Source organism: Phalacrocorax aristotelis, chromosome Z (genome assembly GCF_949628215.1).
Source record: "Phalacrocorax aristotelis chromosome Z, bGulAri2.1, whole genome shotgun sequence".
In the NCBI taxonomy this organism is placed as follows: domain Eukaryota; kingdom Metazoa; phylum Chordata; class Aves; order Suliformes; family Phalacrocoracidae; genus Phalacrocorax; species Phalacrocorax aristotelis.
Window position 1 is genome coordinate 51,760,899 of NC_134311.1, and position 14,757 is coordinate 51,775,655.

The 14,757-nt window shown below is 38.1% G+C and overlaps 1 protein-coding gene across 2 annotated transcripts in view; it reads left to right on the forward strand.

Annotated features, from left to right (window-relative positions):
- Positions 1-14,757, forward strand: part of GLIS3 (GLIS family zinc finger 3) — a 177,939-nt gene that overhangs the window by 26,633 nt on the left and 136,549 nt on the right. The window contains exon 3 of one of the 2 annotated variants that reach the window (XM_075078828.1): positions 12,791-12,998. In XM_075078828.1, coding sequence (XP_074934929.1) covers positions 12,791-12,998 — 208 coding nt within the window. Of the gene's footprint in view, positions 1-12,790; positions 12,999-14,757 lie in introns of those variants that run through there. The other variant, XM_075078827.1, reaches the window with a different exon arrangement.

The window sequence follows — 14,757 nt, forward strand, 5'->3', positions numbered from 1 at the left end:
TCGTAGCTGACAAATTTGGAGTGCCTCCAACAGTTGCTAGGCCCATTGAAACTGTCTCAGGATATGTGCTTTTGGCCTTTTCACCTAGGAAATTACACAGGAGTTGTCTTGCGTATTAGGCAGAAGGAGCAGGGCAGTCTCAGTTGTTAAGTTTCTCTTCTGATCCTGAGGATAGTCAGGAACAGCTACCAAAAGGAAGGATACCTATTTTGTCTATGCACCTATTGCTTTCATGCATTTATATGGAAGTAAAGCCAGACCTAAAGAGAGGATCTTTGAGCAATTGTTGGAAGTTTTATGTGAAATTTGGTTGCTGGCTTACATTCCCCTCTTGACATCCATATTCTTATGAGATAGTTATTATTCCGGGCAGCTCTCCTCATGTCCTAGCTTTTATCCTTCTTTTTAAATTTTATGAAATAGGATGTCACCTTACAGCCTGTTCCTGTATCAATGGTGCAGAGCTGAAGTCCTCCTGGAGCAATCGCGAGGACAGGCTGTGGTTAGGGTCCTCCTGTTAGTCCTGGGGGAGGAGCAGTTTATCTCCCAGCGTTTAATCCCACCAATGCATTTAGCCCACTGCCCTGATTCTGGAGAGTGGAGCTACTGGCCCTCTGCCTGTCTGTTTCAGGGCATCTTGGTAAGTAACTCCTCCTATGCATCCAAGTCATAGCTGCCTGAGAGGAGCAGGGAAGGAATTGTGGTGGTTTAGTCAATATAACTTCTGGAAAGGGTATGCGTGAGGAAACAGGATCACTTCTGTGGTCCCTGCAACACTGAGATTAGTGTGCAGTTTTGGCTTAGCCTTCAGGATTCCTCTTTCCTTGGGTTTCTCAGGCAAAAACGTGCTTTTGAAAAAGTGCCTGCTGAAGGCAGCAGGTTTGCTGTGTGTGGTTTTATTTTTGTGTGGTTTTTTTTTTAAGCATTTTCTGCATAAAAAATCAACAACCTTTGTCTAATGATTGGCTTTCAAAGAATTATTCAGAGTGAATACAGTGAAAGTATTCACATTCATATTCAAAGTTCTTGCTGTTGTCTGAAACTAGTAAGACACCCCTGGTTATGAAACTACTGACTTTCTTTCCTGAAAATGCAAGCCTTGTGAAATCCTACAACTACGTTATTTGGACAGAAAACAGAATGTTTGTTTAGTACCTATCCAATGTTTAATTTTCTTTTTTCCTCACATATTTTAAAATAAAATAATAATGGGAAAGCATTCCTCTTTTCAAAAGGGACTCTGATAATGTTTTTAGAAGTAAATTTGAAGTCTGGAGTGATGCCTGAAGTCCAGACATTTGCTGGGAAGTGCTTCCCTTCCCTGCCCTCTGAGCTGGTTCCTCAGACATTTGCCTCTCCCAGAGCAGTCTCCTGACATTTCTTGGGGTTTCTTCCGTATCTAGTGTACTGGGTCTGGCTGACTGGAGTTAACTTTCTTCATAGCAGCCCATATGGTGCTGTGCTTTGCATTTGTGACTAGAGAGTGTTGATAACATACCAATGATAACACACCAGTGTTTTGGCTCTTGGTGAGCAGTACTTGCACAGTGCCAAGGCTTTGTCTCCACCACCCCACTACCCTACAAAAAGCAAGCCAGTAGGTTGGGGGTGAGCAACATACTGGGAGGGGACACAGCCCAGACAGCTGACCCAAACTGACCAAATGGATATCCTGTACTGTATGATGTCATGCTCAGCAGTAAAAGCTGAGGGAAAGCAGGAGGGTACAGAGACATTTGTGGTGATGGCGTTTGTCTTTCTAAGCAACTTCTACACGTACGGAGGCCCTGCTGCCCAGGAAGTGGCTGGACACCTGCCTTCTGATGGGAAGTAGTGAGTACATTCCTTATTTTGCTTTGCCTCTGCATGCAGCTTTTGCTTTTCTTATTAAACTGTCCTTATCTTGACCCAGGAGCTTTTAAATCTAATTTTCTTCCACTGTGCTATCGAGGGTGGGGAGTGAGAAGCTGGCTTGGTGGGCATCTGTCAGCCAGCCAAGGTCAACCTACCACATCTAGGCATTGAAAACTCTCCCAAACCCAGACTGCAAATCCACACTCTTTCTTCATTCAGCCTGCCTGTGCAGACTTGATTCGTAAATGTTGCATGAAGGGGTGCTGGTCGTATAAAAGGAAAAATACTATAACCTTTAGTCTGGTTATTGTCTTTTCTTCAGTTATAAGCACTTTAACTCTTTTGGCCTGGTTAGTCTTTTGGAACTGGGATGGGCTTTGTTTTGCATTTTTAGCATGTAGTGTACATCAGAAGTATTTCAAAAGCATTTTTAACATAAAGTTTTACAAACTGTAGAATGGAGTGTGAATTTCAGTAATAGTGACATACAACCTCAGCTGACTCTAAGAGGCGCTGATTTGTATCCTAAGCGCATAAAGTTCATGCAGTTGCACTCCCTGAATTGCAGGGAATCAAATCCCTGCAATTTAATGAAAATCACACCAGAATACTAAAGAAACACACAATAAATTGTATGAAGAAGAATAAGTGAACACCTGCAATTGACAGAAGTTTGAAAAATTACCTAAGCAGCTCATAAAGCCAGGTTCTGTTTGTAAAATGACTTAAGTACTTGGGAATTTAACTTCACAGAAAGTCAATAGCATGAAGTCATCAAAAATCACAAAATTATTTCTGAACATTTTACTTTTACCTATATAGCACATTCTTTCTGTCAAACTAATGTAAAGATGGGTATCACTTGACTTTTTTTTTAGAGGTATGGGTGAAAGATATGCAGTTGGGATGACCAGCTTCTTTAGAAAGATTTCATTCCCCATCAGGACATTTGTGTGGGTTTCCACCCTTTAACAGAGGTGCTTCAGCTCAGCAGAGCATGCATACATTTGCCTTTTTTATGTCTTTGTCCATGAACACTTCTTTCCACCCTTCAGACGGCCCTTGCAGACATGCACACACCCCATTGCGTTGGTATGCCAGTGTGGTTTCCTGTGTCTTCGCATCAGCCCTTACTCGGTAGCCAACTTTGGATGCCAAATCCTGCCAATACAGCAGCCTCCTCTTCACATAGTAATAGCTGTGGTTAAGATGTCATTCTCCATAAATCAATTTTGGCAAGGATGACGGCTAAGGGCAGGAGCTGGAGTTGTGTTTATGGGGCCTAGGCCATTGAAGTGGCCTTAATCCTCCCTCTTATTACCCTGGCTTTGTGGAAGGACTCACTTTAACAAGACAGAATGGGGTTTTATTTTGGTCTTTTCTTTTTGGTCACAACAACAAAAAGACCTGGGAAATTCTGATTAATTAGCATGCCTTGGGCTAATGAAAGAATAAAATGGAAAGAAAAATGTCTAAAGCTTTGAAAGGAGTGGAAGCATGTAGCGACAATACAGATTTTAAATACTTGTGCTGTATGTATAATTTTCCCAGAGTTTGCCTCTCATTCACTTGAAGAGATAAGAGTGGAAAGGCAAGTTGGAAGGTTTTGTTTGGACCATGATGTAATAGCATTTCAGTTCTCAGGGAATCTAAATAGGCTGTAACACGAAGAATGCTGATAGTGGCATCCTCTAAAAGTCAGTTTAAATAAGAACCACCACATTTCACTATTGCAGTGCACCTACTGACCATATATTTCACAGAACAAGACTGCATGTGAACATAGCAGTAGAAATTTCTAGAGAAGTTGTGGTACTGATGCAGGTGTACTCTAAGGAGTAATTTTTCGGTCTGGAAAATGTTCTTGTAAACTGCTCTGAGGTAATCTTATATCCTGAATTGAGAATATGCATACCCTGCATAAGTAAGTAAACTTTTATAGTAGAAAAAATGTTCTCTTAACCACAGAAGTTTCTTTTATGAGTTGCACTTGGCATTTGGCCTCTGTATCTTTGCAACTATTAGTTTCATTGATCTTTATGCTTCCTTAAGAACATGACTTTCTGAACTTATGGACTTTTGACAAAACAGACACAGCTACTAAATCCAAGGTATGTTTGAGCTGATTATTGTGAAGGTGGAACAACCAGAGATCAGTGGTGGAACTTTTTTAATGATGAAAATAACGTGTCAAAACCACTTTCTTTTTCTTGACAAAGTCCTTCTGTTTCGGTGGGGGGGGATCTTTCCATTGTGCATGGAATGAGATTTGCATCATGCTTTGAGATACTGCTACTATAGCAATTCAGACTTTGATAGTGTCTGATAGACATGCTTGAAATGTATATATGTTAACAAGATTATCACTTGAAAAGACAATCGTATTTTTATGGAAAAGTTTTTTGAGGTGATAAAATGTATTGATATTTAATGAAGCATGAAACTTTTAAATGAACCACGAAAGCAATACTTAAACTAATCAACTGAGTATAAAGCCTCTTAGAATACATACGTTATGTGGGCTGTATGCTTGTTACTCCTGCCTGGTTAAACTGACAACTTGGATAATGTTCTCATTTTTTAGGAGAAACAACCTTAAACAGTATCTTGTTTTTAGTGTAAGGAAAAAGAGAAAATTGTTTGTACTGCTCAGAAACTCAGGGACAGTGCGGTTTTAAAAATGGTCCTTTAATATCCTTGAATAATGGACTTTATCTGGGAAGCAAAAACGTACTGAATGTAATTGCAAGGTACTTAAATTCCTGCCTGTATACGGCAAGAACCAGTTTCTGCAGTTCTTTCCATGTCAATATTTGCCACCTATTCTTAATTAGTATCACTATTCAACAGGTTGGCATTTATTCTTTTCTCCTGCTTTGTGCATTTCAGTCTCTTAAAGAAGGAAAGATGCTTTTCTGAGAAGCGGTGGTACAATACCTTGGGTTATCTGTAAAGATTTAGAAAAAGAGCCTCACGTGGGATTATAGCATAACATTGAACAAAGCCTTTATTGCATGCTCTTTTGCTGAACAGATGTATCCTGTTGGATCATGACATGCAACACAGTCTGGCACTGATATGTTATGGTGCAAAGACAGAGACCTGGTCCATACTGGAGGTAGAAAGCGACCTCCTTGCTCTTCTATCCTCTGCTCAGGACTCCTGCACGGCTGGCAGCAGATCTTACTAGGGGGAAGTTGTCATAGAGCATTGGAGTTAAGGCAGCCTAAACCTGCTGAGAGTCTGTCTCCTTACTCTTGAGGGTCTGCTGGATGGAGCTAGCATCCCCATATCTAAGTCAGTAAAGGAGACAAAAGATCTTCCCTTTGCCTGGGGCCTGGAGGAAGGAAGGTGTCTACTTCTTTCTTCCCAGCATTACTTCCATACCACCAGGCTGACAAGAGAAGCAAGTATAAGGTATACACAAGGAAGGCTGCCTCCTTGTTAGATAGTAGTGTAATGAACACAGTAAGAAATCAGAAATTACTGTGTGAACAGGGAATATGTTGCTGTGCTGCGTTGTTTCGGTACATGCAACAATAAAGTCTTTTCAGTAATGGATCCGCATATGCCCACGCAAAGCTCCTACACACTTTTTTCTAAAACACTAAGGATATTGAGACAACAGAGATTATCTGATGTTAGAATTTTTTAATTAAAATTGAGGAAAAAAGCTTCAGGAATTACTGGAAAAAGTGCTAAGTGTATATTTCTAATGTGAAGAAAAGCACAGATGTACAGTGAAGGTTGAGCAGTGCTGGAAGTTGTTGTGGGAGATGAAGTGTTACAGATTCCAGAGAATTATTTTTCTAAAGTGTTTTCTTATTGCATTTGTAGTTGGCTGTTCTGCATTGCAATCAGGTGGTATCAGCAAAGAAGTATTCCAACAACACTGCCGGAATCAATCCACTACTTTTGCAGTTGAGTGCAACACTGTTGGACGGGCAAAATGTTTCCCTGTAGATTTCATTTGAGTCCTACCATTCATAATGTATGAGGAAGTTTTAAGAATATTATTTTTTGGTTTGCCTTTCAAATAATGCCACTTGCAGGTCAGTTGAAATAACAGCCTGTGCTCTCACATGTATACAGATGCATGCTCTGTATTCGTTTAGGTCAGATTCAAACAGTAATTTCCCCATGGCACTGGAACTGGAAGGTATTATCTCTAATTCCAGTATAATTCTCTTTTGTTCTTTCAAATATCTGTATATTTGTATTTTGATTGTAATAATTTTCTCTCTGACATACTGCAATGGTAGTTTAAGGAGGTGGACAATACTGAAATCTAAATCATGGAAGTTTTTTTTTCACATGATATTATTCACCATTAGATTAATATACCAGTGGAGCAATATATTACATTACTAATGGAGTTTCACTTGATTCATACCAGTTATTTGTGAAGAATATGAGTCTTGCACAATGTATTCATTTTTCAGAAATATAAAATAAATGGTCAGGCTAAGTTTTGTAGATAGAAACTTACCAGAAGCTGGGGTATGAATAACTAATACTATAGAGAAGTGGTGGCATAAACCAAAGATGTAAAACTGAATGTTTTCTGCAATAAAGGAGCACAGACTGTATAATATTCTAATGAGGGCAAAAGCAGAAGTCATCTAATGTCACTGATAACAAATAAAGAGTTACCCATTGCAGCTAAAACATTTATATATTAGTTCAGTTAAACATTTACTGGTCTGTGCAGTAGTTAACTGATAACTTCTTAATTTTATGCAAAATAAGAAAACAAAGTAGCTTTCAAAATAGCTTTGTAATAAGTGGGAGACCTTCCTGATACAAAGAAAACTGATTCAGAATTAATACGTGATATTATAAATGTCTGCAGATCTAACTGAAAATCCTTGTTTTACGGTATGCGTTTTCTCCTGGAAGTTTCCTGAACCTGACTGTTTCATAATATATTCTTAGTTTAGTCATTACAAGACCACTGTTTTCATTTGTTTAAATTCAGTGGTTAAAGTGTTCCATAGAAGTAGGTGATCTCATTGCTGTCTGCTTTAAACCAGCTAAGTTAATCACCTGTGAGGTATTGTTTTCACCGGTCAGTTCTGGATAATTTTTTACCCTGGTTCCACTTGAAGGGAGACATTGTTTTTCATTGTGCTTTGTCAGTCTTTTTTGTCTCACAGTAGAGTTGCTGAAAGTATATGCTTGATTACTTCATACAATGAGTAGCAAATAGCATTGGAAATTAGTGCAAGCTAATTTACCAAGTGCACTCTGGTAGTGAAGAAACTGCCTTTCCAAGATTCGAAGCGTAGAGAGCTTTTAAAGTGCATACATAATATTTTCTCATAATACAATGTGGTCATATAATTCTGTTTAGTGTATTTCCTCTAGATTATTCTTCTTGATTGTAAAGATTGAGTCTCTGCACACAGTTAAGAACACGGGAATTGCCAATACTAGTCAGATTAATGGTCTGTCTAACTCGCTGTTCAGTGTGGACACTGCCAGAGGCTTTGGAGAAAATTTTTTACTAGCAAGGCATCAGTAATTTTAAGTGTTAAGAAAATAATGAGCTAAGATCATAACCATGAGGTTAAAACCAGTGAGGTTTTAGGATCTCAATTTCAGAATTTTCTCTCTAACAAAGGCCTGATTTTTTAAAATTTTATTTTTGAAGAAAGTAAAGGCCAGGAATCAGTTTCACTTGCATTTAGTGTCTGTGTGGTGTAGTGTAGTTGAGAAACTTCTGTGTTTCATAAGACTTGCAATAAAAATCATAATTTGGCAATTTTTTTGAGCCAAGTTCAGTAATTTACTTGTACTCTGGAAAATTCCAGATTGCATGCCATACAAAAATCGCTCATACCTAATGTAAATTTCACTGAATTTTTGTGTAGTTCACCTACAAGTGGCAAGGTCTCCAAAAAAAAGACTTGGCTCAGAGGATGATACGAGTGTGAAGAAGCCCAGATTCCCAAATAGACAAAAATTTTGGCTGATCCTGTGCTAATAGAGGCAAGTGGCAATCTCCCCCTTATTCTGCCTTTTTACCTCCTCCTTGGAGCTCTAGTTTAACACACTTAAAGAGAGTTTCAGGGGGTCTGATATCCACTGCCCTGCGGCTGGTGTCTCTGTCTACATAGTGTCTCTTAGCTGGCTGTAGAAACAATAGAAAAGGGACTGCAACATCCAGAAGATTCACCGTGCTGTGGAAAAAGACCAAATTTGGGTTGAAAGGGCCTTGGTGACTTAAGTCTAGTCTATGTGAAGAATACATTGACAGAGTCTTACTCATTGCTTTGGTCTCTGTCCTCTTTAGTATTTGTTGTCTTGCAACATGCTGTTTTGGATGTACCCTTTTCTCCCCATTTTGGTCAATACAGAATCCACACAATACTGGAAGCCAATTACAGGGGAAACATTAAAACCGACTGTTTCCAAAGCTCTTAATTATATCAACAGATAGAAAATCACCTAGGGTATTACCTTTTGCTCCTTTGTTGCAATTCTTTTATTTCTAGCTGTTATTCTAACACTAACAACAGGACAGATTTTCAGGTAATTGTAATAGCTTTCTTTCATACTGATTAATTCAATTATTGCAGAATTTATTGATATAAGAGATGACTGAATTTGATCTGGTGTTATATATTTGGTATGTTGTGTGTTTCAGAACACAAAACAATTAAAACTGGTTTTGCTGTTATATGTTTTTGTTGTATTTTCATTTATACGTGGAAAGCATAGTTTAGAATTTCAGAGGTTTGGTGAAGCAGTTCCATTTTATATGAAATAATACTAAGTTACTTGGCAGAATTAACAAGTTACTACTCTTGACTTGGAGAAGCAGACAAAGAAATTGGTTGGTTTTCAATCAATATCTGTTAAAAGCAAATGTGTTTACATGGAAATAATTTCATATTGGACTCTGCCTCCACAAAGTATGAGAGTGATATAAATGAAGAGAATCTCATCTGAAATTCAGTGTACCGAAAATAAAGTAATTGTATTTCTCTGTATTCTTTGTATGTTCTTCAGCAGATTGCAGTGAAATATTTTTGCTTGTCAAGGATGAGTGAAGCTTAACTATTAACCAATTATAGAGAATAAACAGGGAAAATAGGCAAGCTAACGAATGAGGAAGTGAGTGGATTAAAATACTTTCATAAAATATTTTTACTGTTTATACTTGTTAACTATTACCGTTAGTTATTGATAAAGAGCAGGTTTGATTTATATGTAGTATGTTTATTTGGAATAGATGACATGCTAATCAACCGTAACTCTTTCTGTGAGCCAGCTCAGGACTGATTCTACCTCCTCAACTATTGTTGCCATTATTGGACTATCTCCTGATTTATATCTTAGTGTATGAGAAAAGAAATTGCTTCCCTTGCTCATTTATTTGGCCCACTTATTTGTCTTAGGATCTACAGCCTCATTCAAAACCCACTGAGGTTCTCATTTATCTCAGCTGATGTGGATTCAAGACATTAAGGAACTTCTGGTTGTTTTTTCCCTGTCCTGAAATTTTCAGGCTTTGGGTCAATGATACAGCAAACCTGGACTGAGGACTCCACTTGCACTGTGGGTATATGATGGCAAATGCTGATGTGGGACATAGTCATTCTGCCAGTTCACATTTATTCAGTGCTTTCAAACACATTTTCCGACAGCTTGCCTTATAGCAGCAGGCTCATTCCAGGTCGCATGTCCATGTTGCACCCATTTTGACTTTAACAGATATGGTGTGTACTCCTGCAGCTGGCTCAAAGTTAGCATAAGCTTCCTATCTTGTACTCTGATTTAGCTCAACAGACGTGTTTTTATATTCATGCCTGATTCAAGTCAAATTAATACTGCTCAGTGACCTGCAGGGCACAGATGAGGTATTAATGATGGAATTTGGGTACAATTATACCTGTATGAAACAGTGATTAAAATGTTATGACTTTGCTTTCCACAGCAGTAGTCTTTTACTTTGCAGTCTCTTTCCACAGTGGGAGCTGGTGATAGATTCTTTCTTGATAATCTCTCTCCCCCTGGCCTTTTAAGTGGAAGAATTGTCATTTTTCCCCCATAACAGGAAATGTTTATCAATGATAAAAAAAACCAAAACCTTTTCCTTCCACTTCTGCATCAGACCAGGGATCAGGTAAATGTTTACCAGGACTGGAGTCTTGTGTTATTTTTCTCTGATATCCCAGTAATACAATCTCTCCAAAGTACTCCTTTTCTCACTTTTTCCTTTCAGTAACCAGTGACCAGACTGTCTTTGGCCTTATCCTACACATCAAATTCTCCTAGCTGTTCTCAGCATCACTGAGGTGCCGTTTATACAGTTAATAAAAGCAGACCCTATAATTGAAAGGGAAACCAGGATGTGTTGAGGATGCAACATTCCATATTTAACAGTACTGGTTTGACACTACTCCCTTTTCTGGTTTTGCTTCTGCGATGTTTTTTCCTGACATGTGAGTTCTAAGCTGCTCAGGTTTAATCATGTATAAATAGCAATGTCACTGTATGGTTGCAGATTGTTATTTGAGCCAACATATGGCCTGTCCCTAAATGAAAATCTTGCAAGTGCACAGCCCTTGATTTCCTGGATAGAATAAAGTAGATGTTATTGTTACCATTGAAATTTGGTGAAAGTGGCTTATGAGTGAAAGGCATTATGATGTCATCGAGGGAAGAATCAGTATACATTTTGTATATTTATGTTGTGAAGTTGCTTTTCTCAATGCTAAATAATAAGTTTACACCTTATTAAGTCATGGATATATATATATAGGCTCTACAAGCACTACAACTGTATTTCCAAACCAGTTGGATTTCTTATGTTACTATAGCATGCTTCCCTGTCTTTTTTGTCCTTTGGTGCAGAAAGACTTTGGTTCTACATACTAAGCACACTTTGCTAAAAAATAGCTGACAACATATGTAATATGCATATACATATAGGCATATTATGTCTTAGTGTGTATTTTATATGATGTGAATGTGTCCTCTAAACCCCACCCAGCCTTTTGCTGAGAGGAGTAGCGTTCATATTATTACTAGGGGCAGCTTACGCTTTTTGCCTAATTTTTGCTGGCTGGTTCCATTTTAGCACTCTGTAACATTATAAAAGCAACTGCTGAGTAGCACACTGATTCAGCTTTAGTGAGTTCAAAATACAAACTGCTACACAGGAAAGAAAACAAAATGCCTTCTCTTATTCTTTTGATTTAATTGGACATCTTTAGTAAGAACAGACAATAATCCTACAAAGCTTAAAAGCTTTTCTTTTCTGGTACCCGCAGTGTTGTGGAGTGCAGTACAAGGATTTCTCGTTTCACATTTGTTCTCTGAAAATTCCATTCCTTCTAGCTAAATTTTAGGATGGGTTATTAAATGTTTTCTTCTTTCCGTACCCTTGACCTTTCAGCCAGATGCTATATTCTTCCCTTACATTTTGAAGTAGTATCAATGAGTAAGTTATTTTTCTTAAAGGGCCGCCATATTTCATCCCAAGAGTACATTTTGGTGGTGAATCATGCAATCAACTTGTAACATCGGTACATGAATTTACAAAGCACTTAGGATCCCAGTGGACGGAGAATCATGTATGTGCTCCTCACATGTATGTGAGAGGAAGAATAATCAGAAAAGAAGGCACAGACCTCTGAAACAGCAATAAACATATCTATTTGTTCTATTTTTTTTCCTTAAAAAAAAAAAAGAGAAGAAAGGCTATAATTTGAAATTTCTAGGGTGAACTCCAAATTTTTAAGATAATGCTATTTGATCTGAAGGAGGCTGAAGGTTTTGAATTTTTGTCCTATGACTGTGAGGGCCATAAATGCCTTAATGTACTTCTTTATGAAGTCCACATCCCATTTGAACATCCTTGAGAAAAACTATTATGTGAGTTGTACAACTAAGTCAAAAGTAGATTTAATTTAGAAAATGGTTTAAATTGAAGCACTTTACACTATTTGATCTGTTGTTGCTATCCAGCTTTGGGGAGTAGTCTGAACATAGGAAGCAGCTTGAAATGTGAATCATTCAATTATTAATTTCCAACTATGATGAGAATTTGCTAGATATTAAAAAACTTCCATATTATGACCTACATTTTAACTTTTTCATCTTGATGTGTTTTAATGCAGGGGATCTTGTAAACCACCATCTGTTACCTAAATCAGAACGCCAAGTACACAGAGCATTTTGCAGATATGTCCCACTTGCCAGCTACCTCCGTAATTATCTCGTGCTACTGTGTAATAGCCATCAGTTTGAGTCATGGCAGCAGTTATTAAAAGCAGATTGTGGCCTTTTAGAGAAAGTCCAGAATGCTCCTCTGCTTGATCCAGCTCAAATTCCCCTCCCCAGACCTCTGAGGAATGCTGAGTTCCAGCTGTAACTCTCTCCTGCTGGGGAAAGTATGCAGCCTGGGCACTTTCTCACACCAGACCTATTGCAGGCATTGCAATTTGCATGCATGCCTGCTGTTCCCTTGCTTTTGGAGGGCTAGTGGTAGGAATGATGGAAGGGCTTGCAATGGCTTGGAGCTGTTTGGTTTGGTGGGATTCAAGGCACAGTGGTGTTCCTGCAGCCTCCTTGGGTTCTCTCTTCCCTCCTTCAGACAAAGGTGTGCTTTTGGCTTGGCTGTCAGCTGAGGGCTGCTCTTTTACTCAGGCTCTTCCAGTGGTGTTTTTTCTGATGTTTACCCATGATGTGTGTGTTTTTACTTTATGTACTTCAGCATGGGTTTTCAACATGCATAATTTATTAATTCCCCTTTCGAGTATTGCTTTTTGTATTTGGAGAAGTTCGCAAAATCCTTGTATTGGTCCTGTTTCGTTCTTATCTGAAGATACTCAGTGCCAGGCCTACTTTGCAAAGTGATGTGAGTTCTGTGCCCTCATCACAGGTTCATGGGAGATGAATACTAACCTGCCTTGTTTATTTTTAGGCGGTCTTGGTTACGGACCCCAGTGCAAGTCCATTGGAAAAGGCAGCCGCAACAATGTGACAGTCACCAGCAGTCCCATGACAGTTCAACAGCTGGGACCTGCTTCACCTCCTGCTAATCAGGTTTCAACAGCATGCAACCAGATCAGCCCTAGCTTGCAGAGGTCTATGGATGCTTCAAGCCTGAGTGCTTCTCTGTCAGATACAAGGTCCTGAGTTACTTTTTAATATTCAGTACTTTAAACAGAGGTATTTTAGTTCTCCTGTAATGTAAATGCAACCTTTCTGATTACTAAAATGGTCTAAATGATACTCTGAGGTACCATGGGAAATTTAATTCAACACATTTTAATTCACATCAGCTGGATGATACTGTTTGGATCATTCAAATAATGGGTGAAATTTGGCCAGCCATTACTATGGTTAATAGTGCTTTTTTGTTAGATAAAGATTTTTATCTATATTTTTGCACTAAGGACAGGAAACGTTATGGAGGATGAAGGCAGAAATAGTCCATGTTACATCTTTGGGACAGTGACCAGTTTTTAAGCATACCATAGTGCTAAGAATGTTATCTTGGTGCCTGTCTGGTAACACTGATGTCAGACAAAACAAACTTAAATGCCCTGCTAATGGTCCTCTCTCCTAATCAAATACCTTTGCTTTCAAATTATTTAATTGTTTACATAATTAAGTTAATAAGATCAGTTGTTCTCTCTCTGCACTGAGCCAACAGTTAACTTTGTCTGTGTTAGACCTGTGTCTCTGAAAACTTGTCCATTTTCCTAGCTCTGGTGAGTAGTTTAGTAAAAACTGTGGCCTGTCCCTGTAAATGTTGCCTTTCTATATCACTAAACCACAGACAAATATTTGTTAGTTTTAAAATAATTAAATAACTTTTGAGCTAATGTCTACGACTATTGCTGACAAACATGGATGAAGGGAAAATAGTTATCTGACATCCTCCTTACAAATATATTAAGCACATCCCTGGATATTAGTCAAACATGCAGTGAGAAAACATTCTGTTGTGTGATTTCAGAAGCTACTTTTGTAGATGTGACTCATGCAACAGTTGCGTACTGAGTTGAAATGTAACTGTTCTTATTTACAAAAGGCCGCGAGAGTCTTTATTTGCAAAACAGTTTACATTTTACTGTATCACTTTATTACAAGCCAAGGAACATTCTTGAAATGATTACAATAGGTATTATGTAACTGGAAGAAAACCTTGCTTTACTCCATATAAGATAGTTTCTGTCATTTCTGTTACTTCATTTGTGAAGACTGAGTCCCCTGGGATGATTTACAAAATTAATTATGTTTCCTATGTAAACGTGTCAGGGAAAACCGTTCAGTGTTAAGATGATGAGAAATGAGAAATCCAGAGACATGGCTTTGAGACAGAACAAAACTGATGATATAAAAATATCAATAAGTAATTATTACTTAATCAGTTTTATTAAGTTTTGGAACCTGTAGGGTTCCAGACACTGTTCTTTTTATCTGAATGTGTGGTTGGGTGTACTATGTCACTACTGAGTTATACATTTTTGTTTTTATTTTCAAGAAACATTTACTAAGGGCAAACTGAAGTTGAAGCTGTGGCAGAATAGAGGCTCTAGTGTCCCTAGAGTCCCTTTTAATGATTTATCAATGAAGATGTTATAAAATCAGTTTGTCACCCAAAGAATGTCCATTTCAGCAATTTTGCACTCAAATTGACTATTTTATAGGGCAAGGCAAATTTAAAGTCAGATTTTAATGCAGAGATTCTTGAAACACTTTTTTTTTTTTTTTTTAAATTGCTTCAGCATTAAACTGCATTTGCCTGAACTGGTGGTCTAAACCAACTCCATAATCCTTCATGGGTTGAGTGCCTTGTCTGGATTGTCTCTCTCAGGCATCATGAACTCTAGCAGCTCAATCCAAACCAGATTACTTGCTGAACTGTCCCAGATCAAAACA